Source organism: Loxodonta africana, chromosome 25 (genome assembly GCF_030014295.1).
Source record: "Loxodonta africana isolate mLoxAfr1 chromosome 25, mLoxAfr1.hap2, whole genome shotgun sequence".
NCBI lineage: Eukaryota > Metazoa > Chordata > Mammalia > Proboscidea > Elephantidae > Loxodonta > Loxodonta africana.
In genome coordinates, this window is record NC_087366.1 from 28,432,655 (window position 1) to 28,445,996 (window position 13,342).

The 13,342-nt window shown below is 39.9% G+C and overlaps 1 protein-coding gene across 15 annotated transcripts in view; it reads right to left on the reverse strand.

The window, feature by feature from the left end:
- RABGAP1L (RAB GTPase activating protein 1 like) overlaps positions 1-13,342 on the reverse strand; it is a 785,265-nt gene that overhangs the window by 43,731 nt on the left and 728,192 nt on the right. The window contains exon 20 of one of the 15 annotated variants that reach the window (XM_064276618.1): positions 10,213-10,376. The exons of the other annotated variants lie outside the window; for them this stretch is intronic. Within the exon in view, the coding sequence (XP_064132688.1) occupies positions 10,338-10,376 (39 nt within the window). The 3' untranslated portion in view covers positions 10,213-10,337. Of the gene's footprint in view, positions 1-10,212; positions 10,377-13,342 lie in introns of those variants that run through there. 15 annotated transcript variants of the gene reach the window in all.

Consider the following 13,342-nt stretch of genomic DNA (forward strand, 5'->3'; position numbering starts at 1 on the left):
AAGTGAAATTTTCAAGAAATGCACTGAACACCTCAATAAACTAATCCTTTCCCATCTGGCTGAGACTCGAGGATGTTTGCCTTCATTTTGCTCAGGGAAACAGGGCAGGTTCCCAGAACAATATGTTGCTAGGAAACCTTCCAAGCTTATTTACCTTGTGCTGTGGGGCGATATTGAGCATCCACCTGTGAATGGCACAAAGTGAAGGGGGGAAAAGGGTGGTGGAGGAAGAGACAGGAGAGCTGGTATGAAACTCCTATTATTTATGAGGTCATCAAACAAAATGGACTCTTGTAGTTTTAAAAACTATATTTCAGGACAAAATTGGTTTTATTTTAGGGAATGGAATATACTGAAGTTTGAAATTTTTCTTATCAAACAAAGGAATTAGGTTAAGGGTGAGGGTGGGGGAAGAATAATAATGTCAGACTATGAAGACTAGGCAAAGAAACTCTTTAGTACGTTGTTTTAATTAAAAGAACAGAAAATCACCAAGAAGTATTAGAATTGATGCAATCTACTATTTCAGGAGCAATATAGGTATCTCTCCCCTTAATTAAGTCAATTTAACGTAAATGTACACTTGAAGAACATGTTAAGAATCACCGATTATTTTAAATGTCTGCCTAATAGTGGGGTCCTTCTCTACTGACCAAAGACTTGGTTGGCCTTGATCCTTCTACCTGTCTGGCACTTTCTATTTGGCTAAGCTCAGGAAATGCCCTGAAAAATTCCTCATTCACTGGGGGGGAATCTAGGTCAACTGGCATGACAATTCATAAAGATAGTGTTCTACATCCTAGTTTGGTGAACAGGGACTAATTACCCAAAAAGCAAGATAAGCACATGCTTAGGGCATCAACAAAACAAGGGGCACCAGTTGTCTAAAGCAAAGACCCATAGATGCCAAGCAGACAGAACACATGGAAAAGCGAGCGTCATGGGGGAAGGGAACTGGCGGGGCACTAAATGAAATTACTACCAGCTCCAGTGCGTGAGAATGTGCTGACCAGAAATAAAGTTCATGGAGGGTCATGGGGGCACCCACATGCAAGGTTGTTTAAGCCATGAGGCCCCTATCACTTCAGTATCTTTGTTGACATCTGTCTCCTATAGTCCCTTGCTGTGTAATCAAAACTCCCTATCACAGCAGGTCTCTTGCGAGTATACTCTTTCTGATAAACAAGATGTGGGGATGGGCTGTTGAGTCTAACTCCTGCTACATCCACCCAATACGCAACTGGATTCCACATGCACGGTTACTGGGCAAGGACAGATTATGTTAACAGATAGCAGGTCTTGATCCTCTTTGAGAGAACCATCTTGTACATCCACGTCTGCTGATTCAGCAACCACAGCCAGGAGAGCCAGCAACACTCTTTGCCATGATACAAGGACAAGAGTATATGCTCTTGAGCACATTCTGGTAAAAAATCAATGGGAACTTGAATAAGTCAACCACTGCAATGAACTAAATCAAGTTACTTTTTTAACTGTATAGCATTTCTATACAGAATTATGTCCTAAGTTTTGTAAATAATATTTATAACTATAACTTTAAAATATGTTTGGCATACACATGGACGCAATCTAGCATACATTTAATAAAATACTAACATGAGTAATAATTTAATATACTACTAACATAGCAAACATCCAAACAATACTGGAAATATTAGTATTTATCTAACAAAAAAAGTTTTCATTTATTTATCAAATTAGTTCTTTTATTGGTTGTGGGACACAGGGTCGCTATTACTGTATATATGCTAAAAAGCGAGGTACTAGGCACATTGAGAGGACGCTAAAGTCAGTATTTATTTATTGTGCAAAATATGCTTCTGCTTTGCAACGAGTAAGTTTCTGAATTCGTCTTCCCAGAAAGCACATTTATCAAAACATTACATTTATATTTTATCAGAACATTTACAAGACAAGTGTCAAAACTGAAGTATGAGCTGTTTAAAGCAGAGTTGGGGAAAGTCAGTTTTTTCCTTGTGGGAGACCAACAGAATTTTACATTGGCTGCTAAAACAACTGAGTTCACTGACTCATTTTCCTCGTTGTAGAATATGTGGAATGTTCTTTTTGTAGAAAATGTGGTATGTAGTAAAGATCTCAGCACCCCACATCTACTAAAAATTTCATAACCCAGTTCATCTCATTCCACTAAAATGGCATATGCCACTTCTGCATTCAACTGCGGATATTACAGTTGCACTTAAAAAGGAGCTGCATCACGGATAGCTAAGACACCACACACACACACACACACACACACGTGCATACACGTAACTCACATATCCCACGGATAGCTAAGACACCACACACACACACACACACACACGTGCATACACGTAACTCACATATCCCACGGATAGCTAAGACACCACACACACACACACACACGTGCATACACGTAACTCACATATCCCACGGATAGCTAAGACACCACACACACACACACACACGTGCATACACGTAACTCACATCCCACGGATAGCTAAGACACCACATACACATACACACACACGTGCATACACGTAACTCACATATCCCACGGATAGCTAAGACACCACATACACACACACACACACGTGCATACACGTAACTCACATATCCCACGGATAGCTAAGACACCACACACACACACACACACACACGTGCATACACGTAACTCACATATCCCACGGATAGCTAAGACACCACACACACACACACACACGTGCATACACGTAACTCACATATCCCACGGATAGCTAAGACACCACACACACACACACACACGTGCATACACGTAACTCACATCCCACGGATAGCTAAGACACCACATACACATACACACACACGTGCATACACGTAACTCACATATCCCACGGATAGCTAAGACACCACATACACACACACACACACACGTGCATACACGTAACTCACATATCCCACGGATAGCTAAGACACCACACACACACACACACACGTGCATACACGTAACTCACATATCCCACGGATAGCTAAGACACCACACACACACACACACACGTGCATACACGTAACTCACATATCCCACGGATAGCTAAGACACCACATACACACACACACACACACGTGCATACACGTAACTCACATATCCCACGGATAGCTAAGACACCACATACACACACACACACGTGCATACACGTAACTCACATATCCCACGGATAGCTAAGACACCACATACACACACACACACACGTGCATACACGTAACTCACATATCCCATGGATAGCTAAGACACCACATACACACACACACACACACGTGCATACACGTAACTCACATATCCCACGGATAGCTAAGACACCACATACACACACACACACACGTGCATACACGTAACTCACATATCCCACGGATAGCTAAGACACCACATACACACACACACACGTGCATACACGTAACTCACATATCCCACGGATAGCTAAGACACCACATACACACGTACACACACGTGCATACACGTAACTCACATATCCCACGGATAGCTAAGACACCACATACACACACACACACACACGTGCATACACGTAACTCACATATCCCACAGATAGCTAAGACACCACATACACACACACACACGTGCATACACGTAACTCACATATCCCACGGATAGCTAAGACACCACATACACACGTACACACACGTGCATACACGTAACTCACATATCCCACGGATAGCTAAGACACCACATACACACACACACACACGTGCATACACGTAACTCACATATCCCACGGATAGCTAAGACACCACATACACACACACGCACACGTGCATACACGTAACTCACATATCCCACGGATAGCTAAGACACCACATACACACACACACACACGTGCATACACGTAACTCACATATCCCACGGATAGCTAAGACACCACATACACACGTACACACACGTGCATACACGTAACTCACATATCCCACGGATAGCTAAGACACCACATACACACACACACACGTGCATACACGTAACTCACATCCCACGGATAGCTAAGACACCACATACACATACACACACACGTGCATACACGTAACTCACATATCCCACGGATAGCTAAGACACCACATACACACGTACACACACGTGCATACACGTAACTCACATATCCCACGGATAGCTAAGACACCACATACACACACACACACGTGCATACACGTAACTCACATCCCACGGATAGCTAAGACACCACATACACATACACACACACGTGCATACACGTAACTCACATATCCCACGGATAGCTAAGACACCACATACACACATACACACACGTGCATACACGTAACTCACATATCCCATTCGAATGCATGGCTAAGCAGAGGAGGGGCACCACAGATAATCAGTGTTCAGGGTCCTCACTTAATCTTAATGCCTTAATCTGGCCCAGTTGGTGAGCAGTGTCTGGGGTCTTAAGAGCTTGCAAGCAGCCACCGAAAATACAGCTATTGGTCTCTTTCTGCCTAGAGCAAAGGAGCGTGAAGGAAACCAAAGACTAAAGGAAGCAATTAGTCTGCAGGACTAATGGCGCACGTGAACCACAGCCTCCTCTAGACAAGGACCAGAAGAACTAGATGGTGCTGGGCTACCACTACTGACTGCTCTGATCAGGGACACAATTGATGGTCCTGCCACCCTGACTGGGAACACACCAGAGAGTCCCTGACCAAGCAGGAGAAAAGTGGGGTGCAGAACTCAAATTCTAGTAAAAAGACCAAACTTAATAGTCTGACTGAGACTGGAGGGACACTGGAAGACATGGCCCCCGGACTCTCTGTTAGCCAAAAAGTAAAACCATTCCCAAAGCCAACTCTTCAAAGATTAGACTGGACTATAAGGCATAAAACGATACTTGTGAAGAGTGTGCTTCTTAGCTCAAGAAGATACATGAGACTAAATGGGCAGCTTCTGTCCAGAGGCTAGATGAGAAGACAGAAAGGGACCAGAGCTGGCTGAATGGACACGGGAAACACAGAGTGGAAAGGAGGAGTGTGCTATCACATTATAGAGAGAGCAACTAGGGTCACATAACTATGTGCATATAATTTTTTTTTTATAAGAAACCAACTTGAGCTGTAAACTCTCACTTAAAGCACAATTAAAAAAAAAAAGAAGAAGAAGGTCCTGGTTAGAATGGATGAAAAATGTAGAACAAAACTCAAATTCATTAAAAAGTTCAGACTTACTGGCCTGATAGAGATTGGAAGAACCTCCAAGACTACCACCCTAAGACACCATTTTAACCTGGAACTGAAGCCACTCCTAGAGGTCACTTTTCAGCTAAATAAGAGCTTGGTCTATAAAATAAAAAATAACACCGTGGGGAATGAGGAATGTGCTCCTTAGAACAAATCAACTAAACAAGACCAAACGGGCAACATTTGCCCAAAGGTAAGAAGGCAAGGAGGGGCAGGGAAATTGGAGGGATGGAAATGGGGAAGGCAGAGTAGAAATGGGGACGATGCTGACACATTGCGGGGTGGGCGCGGGGATAGCAACAAATGTCACAGAACAATTTGTGTATGAATTGTTGAAAGGGAAACTAACTTGCTGTGTAAACTTTCACTTAAAGCCTAAATCCATAGAATGTTAAAAAAAAAAAAACTGCATCCATAGATGATACGCACTCACCATTTCAAAATGGCATTTATTAAAAATAAACAATCGAATGAACAGAGAAGAAAAAAGGATACAGAACCTTGGCAAGAAAACTCCTAAAGATCATAATAGTAATCATTTAAATAAGCTACCAGGGCTTGACATTCTGAACTTAACAAATGCATTTAGGGAAGGCAGCATTTAAGCTAGAACCAGTGTTTTCACCTTTTGAGTAGTTCATGTTATTTAGAAACATTTCATAAAATGCTTGGCACTGGGACATTTAAACTCATAACACAAATACTCATTTACACAGAATTATTAAGGTGGAGCTGAAGAGGCCCTTGGAGACTGGTGCAATCCCTTTCTTGATATGTGAGGAAACTGAGTGCATGTGGCTAGAGTGCTAGATTGGGAGGACGCCAGCTGGTTGCTGGCAGAGCAACCTGAACGTGGCTGGTCTGTCTCTCCAGCCTGTGCTACTTTCTGGTGTTGGGCTGTCTCTCAGGTGAAGTGTTCCTCAAACTTGAGTTATTTGAATACCACTTCCATTATTTTTTGTCATATCCACACACATTTTATTTACTATTTCCTATTTAAGCCAATATTTTTTAAACAAATTTATTTTAAAGAAAACAATCTGGTTGGGAGGAAGCATCATGATCCTGGATTATCTGGGTGGGTGCAATGTAATCATACAAGTCATTAAAAGAGGTGAACCTTTCCTGACCTCGGTCAGAGGGGTTTGTGGTTATAGAGGAAAGGTCAGAGAAATTTCAAAGCTGGCTTTAAAGATGAGGAAAGAGGGCCATGAACCAAAAAGTGGGAAAAAATAAGGAAATGAATTCTCCTTTAGAGCCTCCAGAAAGGAATGCAGCACTTTCGACATCTCGATTTTAGCCCAGTGAGACCACATTGGACTTTTAATTTATAGACGTTAATGTAAGAATGTACTATACACAGGAAATGGAAGATAATACATTTATGCTGTCTTAAACCACTAAGTTATGGTAATTTGCTATAGTAACGATAGGAAACTAATACACAAATGTATTATAAATAATAATTAAAAAAAAAAACTCATTGCCATCGAGTTGCTTCTGACTCATGGCAACCTCCTATGTTACAGAGGAGAACTGCTGCATAGAGTTTTCTTGTCTGTGATCTTTATGGAAGCACATTGCCAGGCCTTTTTTCTGTGGTGCCACTGAGTGGATTCAAACCTCCAACTTTTAGATTAGCAGTTGAGGGCAAACTATTTGTGCCACCCAATAACTACTATTAATTTAGCTACTAAATGTTTGTAAACAAAACTTAGTTTGGAAGTCTGAAGAGTTGCTGAGAGGAAGATAAAATTCCTCTGCCTTCATTTCACTACTTGTTGCAAACACTAGAATACTAAACTAGACAGAAGTAACCAAAGAATAAAAGCAACTCTACCCCAGCCAGTGTGTAGCTTCACTCCTTTCTGCCTTCTCTCTCACATCACTAACGGCAACCAGTTGCAGTATTTGTTAAGTTGTAGCCAGCTCTTGCTGAGGATCTCTGGAATATCCTCCGATATTTTCTATTATGTCTTATTGTATTCCATTTTTTAAATGCCTGTTGAAATCCTCTAACATGGTTTTATGACCATCAGTTTGAAGGATACTGCACTAAATCAAATGGGCTTTCTCATCCACTCCCCCGATGACACTCAGTGGGGAGAGATTCTCAATCACTGGAGAGGCTTTATCAATTCCTCTCCTGCTCTCCAATGCCCTTACCTGCCATTTACTGATGGAGTGGGTCCTCGTCAGCTGTTAGCAGGAAATAACCTAGAAAAAAGCCTAGTAAACATAAGGGAAAGGGGAGTGATGTAGGGAGTATTAAACAGTGGCCTTTTTTTTTTTTTTTCAATAACTGGGGAAGAGAAAGCACAGGGATTACTCATTTGCCGTATTTAATTGTTAATCATGTGGCCTCAGCTGGAGAAAGGGGGGAAGAACGCTGCAAATGTTCATTCCCCACGCTCTCTATCTTTTAAAGTGTGGATTTCTTACTTTTTTATATGACTCTAATAGAGTGAATATCAATTAATTTTTATTGTATATCAATTTTAGATGAACTTGCCTTGCTAACCTTTATCACATTAATTATACTATAGGATCACTATGAGTTGGAATCAACTCCATGGCAATGGGTTTTTTTTTTTTTTTTTTCCGGTTTACCAGGGCTCTGGCCCTATTTTGTATTTTTACTTTCATTGTCTTATTTTGAAAACTCCATATTAATATTTTGAATTCTCCATACATTCTTTATATCGGGTTGGGTTACCAGGGCTCTGGCCCTATTTTATATTTTTACCTTCATTGTCTTATTTTGAAAACTCCATATTAATATTTTGAATTCTCCATACATTCATTATTTCTAATAATTAGGATAATTTGGTTACGTTTCCTAGTTGTCAGACTGTGATCTTTGTATATTTAGGAACTCAAGTACTTTTCAACAGCACAGATCTTCAAGTCTGGAAACTAGTTAATGGGATAACAGAACTCTTCAGTGACAAACCTGGAGCACACACCTAATATATAATTTAAGGAAAGCTTATAGAAAGGAAAAGAAAGAAATGACCCAACACAGTAAACTCACATGCAAAGAATTTTCCACCTAATTTACACCCTGCAACATATATGGCATCTCTTTGGCATATACTGATCTTGGCCACTTAATGAATTTAAGTAGAGAAAAGAACCTAGGAGCTACCGGTGTTTCTTAAGGTAGGAATACTATTGGATTTTGGGTGGGGTGATTTTTGGTTGTGTAGACTCTACTTCCCATTTCTAGGCCCCCAGCATACCTGGCCCCGTTTATCGTTTCATCTATTAAATGTCGTAGTGCCCTCTAGTCATTTTCGTAAGTTTAATAAGTGTATTAACAGATGTTCACAAACGGTACAAGGATGCATCAAGGAGAAATCTGCAGGATGGAGGGAACACCTCAGTGAGGGGGATTTTCACTCTGACTAAAGTTTATGCAAGCTTCCTTGCCCGATTAAAAAATATAGCATTTCTCTTGTGCTAAATTTTAACGCTGGACCAATCACCTGTAAAATCTATTACTCAGGGCTTAACGGATCTAATTGTCTATTTTGGAAATAAAAGGAACAAAAGTATTCATTGATAAATGCAAATATCTGCCAAGTAAATCACTGTTAATAAAAAAGCAAGTAATATTCAGAATAATATTCTCTGAAGTGAAGGTTCCTGGTGGTCAGAAATACAAGTATCTAAAAAGTTAATATAATAAGCCAAAAATACGAGCCATTGTGCATACTTCCTGTCACTTGGGCTCATTTCTTAGATGAATATAAGTTATCCCATTTAATATATTAATCAGTAGGCAGAGAAAAAACAGATACGAAGTAAAGTACCAAGTTGCTTAGTGATTTAGGGAAGCATGGGAGTTTATAATCTGAGTCCCGGTCACTTCTACAAGGACTTGTCAACATCTGGACATGAAGTGGATCGATGGCAACAGCAATTCTAAAAGTCAGTTTGCAGTAGCATAAAGAATTGGGGAAAAATAGATGGGAAGGAATCAAGAGGAAAAGGCCCTTAAAAACAGGGACCATGTCCCATCTCAAACCAAATTCATTGCCATACTGTCAGTTTGGACTCATAGGACCAAAGAGAACAGAGCAGAACTGCCCCCGTAGGGTCTCCAAGGCTGTAAATCTTTACAGAAGCAGACTGCTACATCTTTCTCTCACAGAGCAGCTGGTGGGTATGAACCTCCAGCCTTTTGGTTAGTGGTCAAGTGTTTAACCACTGTGCCCTTTGCTTAATCTTCTTAGTGTTCAGCAAAAGAAGCTTCTTTGATTGACTCTGAGCTTCTAGCACTGGAAAGGAGGGGAATATACTGGGTCAATGATATTTCACCCATGGGACAAGGGGGGAAGAAAAAAAACCCTTCAGAGAACACGTTGTTGTTGTTGTTAGGTGCCATTGTGTTGGTTCCAACTCATAGTGACCCTATGTACAACAGAATAAAACACTGCCTGGTCCTGCACCCTCCTCACAATCCTTGTTATGCTTGAGCCTATTATTGCAACCACTGTGTCAATCCATCTCATCAAGGGTGTTCCTCTTTCTCACTGACCCTCTACCAAGCATGATGTCCTTCTCCAGGGACTGATCCCTCCTAATAACATGTCCAAAGTATGTGAGATGTGGTCTTGCCATCTTGCTTCTAAGGGGCATTCTGGTTTTACTTCTTCCAAGACAGATTTGTTCTTTTTTTTTTTAGCAGTCCAGGGTATATTCAATATTCTTCATCAACACCACAATTCAAAAGGCGTCAGTTCTTCTTTGGTCTCCCCTTATTCATTGTCCAGCTGTCACATACACATGATGCAACTGAAAACACCAAGGCTTGGATCAGGCGCACCGTCATCTTCAAGGTGACATCTTTGCTTTTCAACACTTTAAAGAGGTCTTTTGCAGCAGACTTGCCCAATGCAATGCATCTTTTGATTTCCTGACTGCTGCTTCCATGGGTGTTGACTATGGATCCAAGTAAAATGAAATTCTTGAAAACTTCAATCTTTTCTCCATTTAACATGATGTTGCTTATTGATCCAGTTGTGAGGATTTTTGTTTTATGTTGAGGTGTAATCCATACTGAAGGCTGTGGTCTTCGATCTTTATCAGGAAGTGCTTCAAGTTCTCATCACTTTCAGCAAGCAAGGTTGTATCATCTGCATAAAACACAGGTTGTTAATGAGTCTTCCTCCAATCCTGATGCCCCTTTCTTCTTCATATAGTCCAGCTTCTCAGATTATCTGCTCAGCATACAGATTGAATAGGTATGGTGAAAGGATACAACCCTGATGTACACCTTTTCTGATTTTAAACCATGCAGTATCCCCTTGTTCCATTCAAACAGCTGCCTCTTGATCTATGTACAGGTTCTTCATGAGCACAGTTAAGTGTTCTGGAATTCTCATTCTTCGCAATGTTATCTATGATTTGTTATGATCCATACAGTTGAATGCCTTTCATAGTCAATAAAACACAGGTAAACATCTTTCCAGTATTCTCTGCTTTCATCAGAGAACATTTAAGAACCTTTAAATGATATTAGCTGTATGTAATAATTAAGGTACATAATGGTTTAAAAAGAGGGAGGGAAAAACAAAGTGCTTATCTCTTGTTGCAATCTAACAAAACTCCCAAGACTAAGAGACATCAAATTACTGGGTATTCTTTTCTTAAGTTCATACTAACATTACAATCTATAATGCTACACTTGCCTCATCTCATCTGGTATGTTCAGCTTTTCCAATTTCTCAGATCTAATGGTGCTGCACACCTGCGACAAGTTCCAGGGCACATTCGTGAATAATGGTATGATGTGAGCCACTTTCCAACCTTCATAGCTCACTCCAGAATGTAGTGTGCTCATCAAAGTGTCTATGAAAGCTTCTGAAATATTGATTTCTACTTTCTTTAGCACAGTCTAATATAAGATGTCTGGTCCCAATGCTGTAGCAACTTTAGGAGCCTCTTGTATTTTATAGAAAGTGCTTAACTGTTCATTTCTAATTTCTCATCAAGTCCTATAAATCTAATCTTGTATTCTATTTTTATGGAACTCCTTGGCACTTGGCTCTCAAGCTTTCTTAACAATAAATATTACCTGCAGATAGAGAAATTTGTGTACTATATACATGCTGACGACTCTCAAATTTATAGCTTCCAGTCTAAGACTTCTACTAGGGTTAACTTACATAGTCAATCGCTAAATTCATATCATCATTTTTAAGTTTCACATTTGAGACATTTTAAACTGTGCTCCCTACCACAAACATGTTCTTCCATTGTTAATCTTTCACCTTCCATCCAGAAACCCAAAAGTCACTACTGACCAACTCCAAACAGTGCTCATCAAGCCCATCACTAGATGCTATAGAGCATGCCTTCAAAATATCTTTCTAGTTGATCTTTTTCTTTTGAACGCCATTGGTACTGCCCTAGTTCAAGCCATAATCATTGAGACTACATACTGGGGTAACCTCCAAACTGGTCTTCCTGAGTCCATGCTTGCTCCACTCCAAATCTTTTCTCCATAAGTCACCCAAAGTAATTTTTTCAGGATACAAATCTGATGTCCTTCCCCTTCCAAATTTGTCAATTGGTTCCTACTGCTCTGAGGATAGAGATGAAAATATTTGGCATGCCTCTGCTGATCTTATGGGATCTCATTTCTATCTTCTTCTCTTCACTTGCTATGCTGGTATTTTGGGAAAAAAAAATAGGGTTCACACACCCCAAGGGGTGCATAAGACAATCCAGATCAGGTGTAAAAAGCAAAAGGTAATTGTTAGACTTAAAGTGCTATTTATCTTTTTACCTCATATTTTTAAAATGTCTATATTCATGTCTTTTATAGAGCATATACCTAATTTATTAAACAGTAAGTGAATATACAAAGCTCCTGAGGCAATTCTGAGATGTTGGCCATCTGAAAACCACTGCATTAAAGCATCACATGCTAGAAAGGGAGGAGTAAGTGACAAACTAGAAAGCCTTTTATGAACTGGCCTGAGAATACAACCACCAGTTTCTAAGAAACTATTCATTCTGAGTTTCAAATAACCAATTTATAAAAGAAACTTTAGGACCCAGATAAGCAAAGGATTACTGAAGAAAAAAAAAGTAGGAGGCCTCATACTATCTGATCTCAGAACCTACTATATAGCCACAGTAGTCAAAACAGCCTGGTACTGGTACAATGTCAGGCACACAGACCAATGGTACAGAATAGAGAACCCAGATGTAAATCCATCCATCTATGGTCAGGTGATCTTTAACAAAGGACCAAAGTCCACTAAATGGGGAAAAGACGGTCTCTTTAACAAATGATGCTGACAAAACTGGATATCCATCTGTAAAAAAATGAAACAGGACCCATACCTCACACTATACACAAAAACTAACTCATAATGAATCAAAGACCTAAATATAAAATCTAAAACAATAAAGATCATGGAAGAAAAATTAGGGGCAATATATGGCATAAATTCAAATACAAACCATAACTAACAACGCACAAACACCAGGAGAAAAACCAGATAACTGGGAGCTCCTGAAAATTAAACACTTATGCTCATCAAAAGACTTCGCCAAACAAGTAAAAACAGAACCTACAGACTGAGAAAAAATTTTTGGCCACGACATATCTGACAAGGGTCTAATCTCTAAAATTTATAGAATACTTCAACACCTCAATAACAAAAAGACAAAAAATTCAATTAAAAAAAGGGCAAAGGGTATGAACAGACACTTCACCAAAGAAGACATTCAGGCAGCTAACAGACACATGAGAAAATACTAGAGATCATAAGCCATTAAAAAACAAAACAAAAAAACCAAACCTACTGCCGTCAAGTCAATCCTGACTCACAGCAGCTCTATAGTTTCCAAGGAGTGCCTGGTGGATTCACGCTGCTGACCTTTTGGTTAGCAGCCAAGCTCTTAACCACTGAGCCATGAGGGCTCCCATTAGCCTTTAAAGAAAAAAGAAAAAAAAAAAAAAACTCATTAGCCTTTAGAGGAATGCAAATCAAAACTACAATGAGATACCATCCCACACCAACATTACTAGCATAAATTAAAAAAAAAAAACAAAAACACCAGAAAACAACAAATGTTGGAGAGGCTG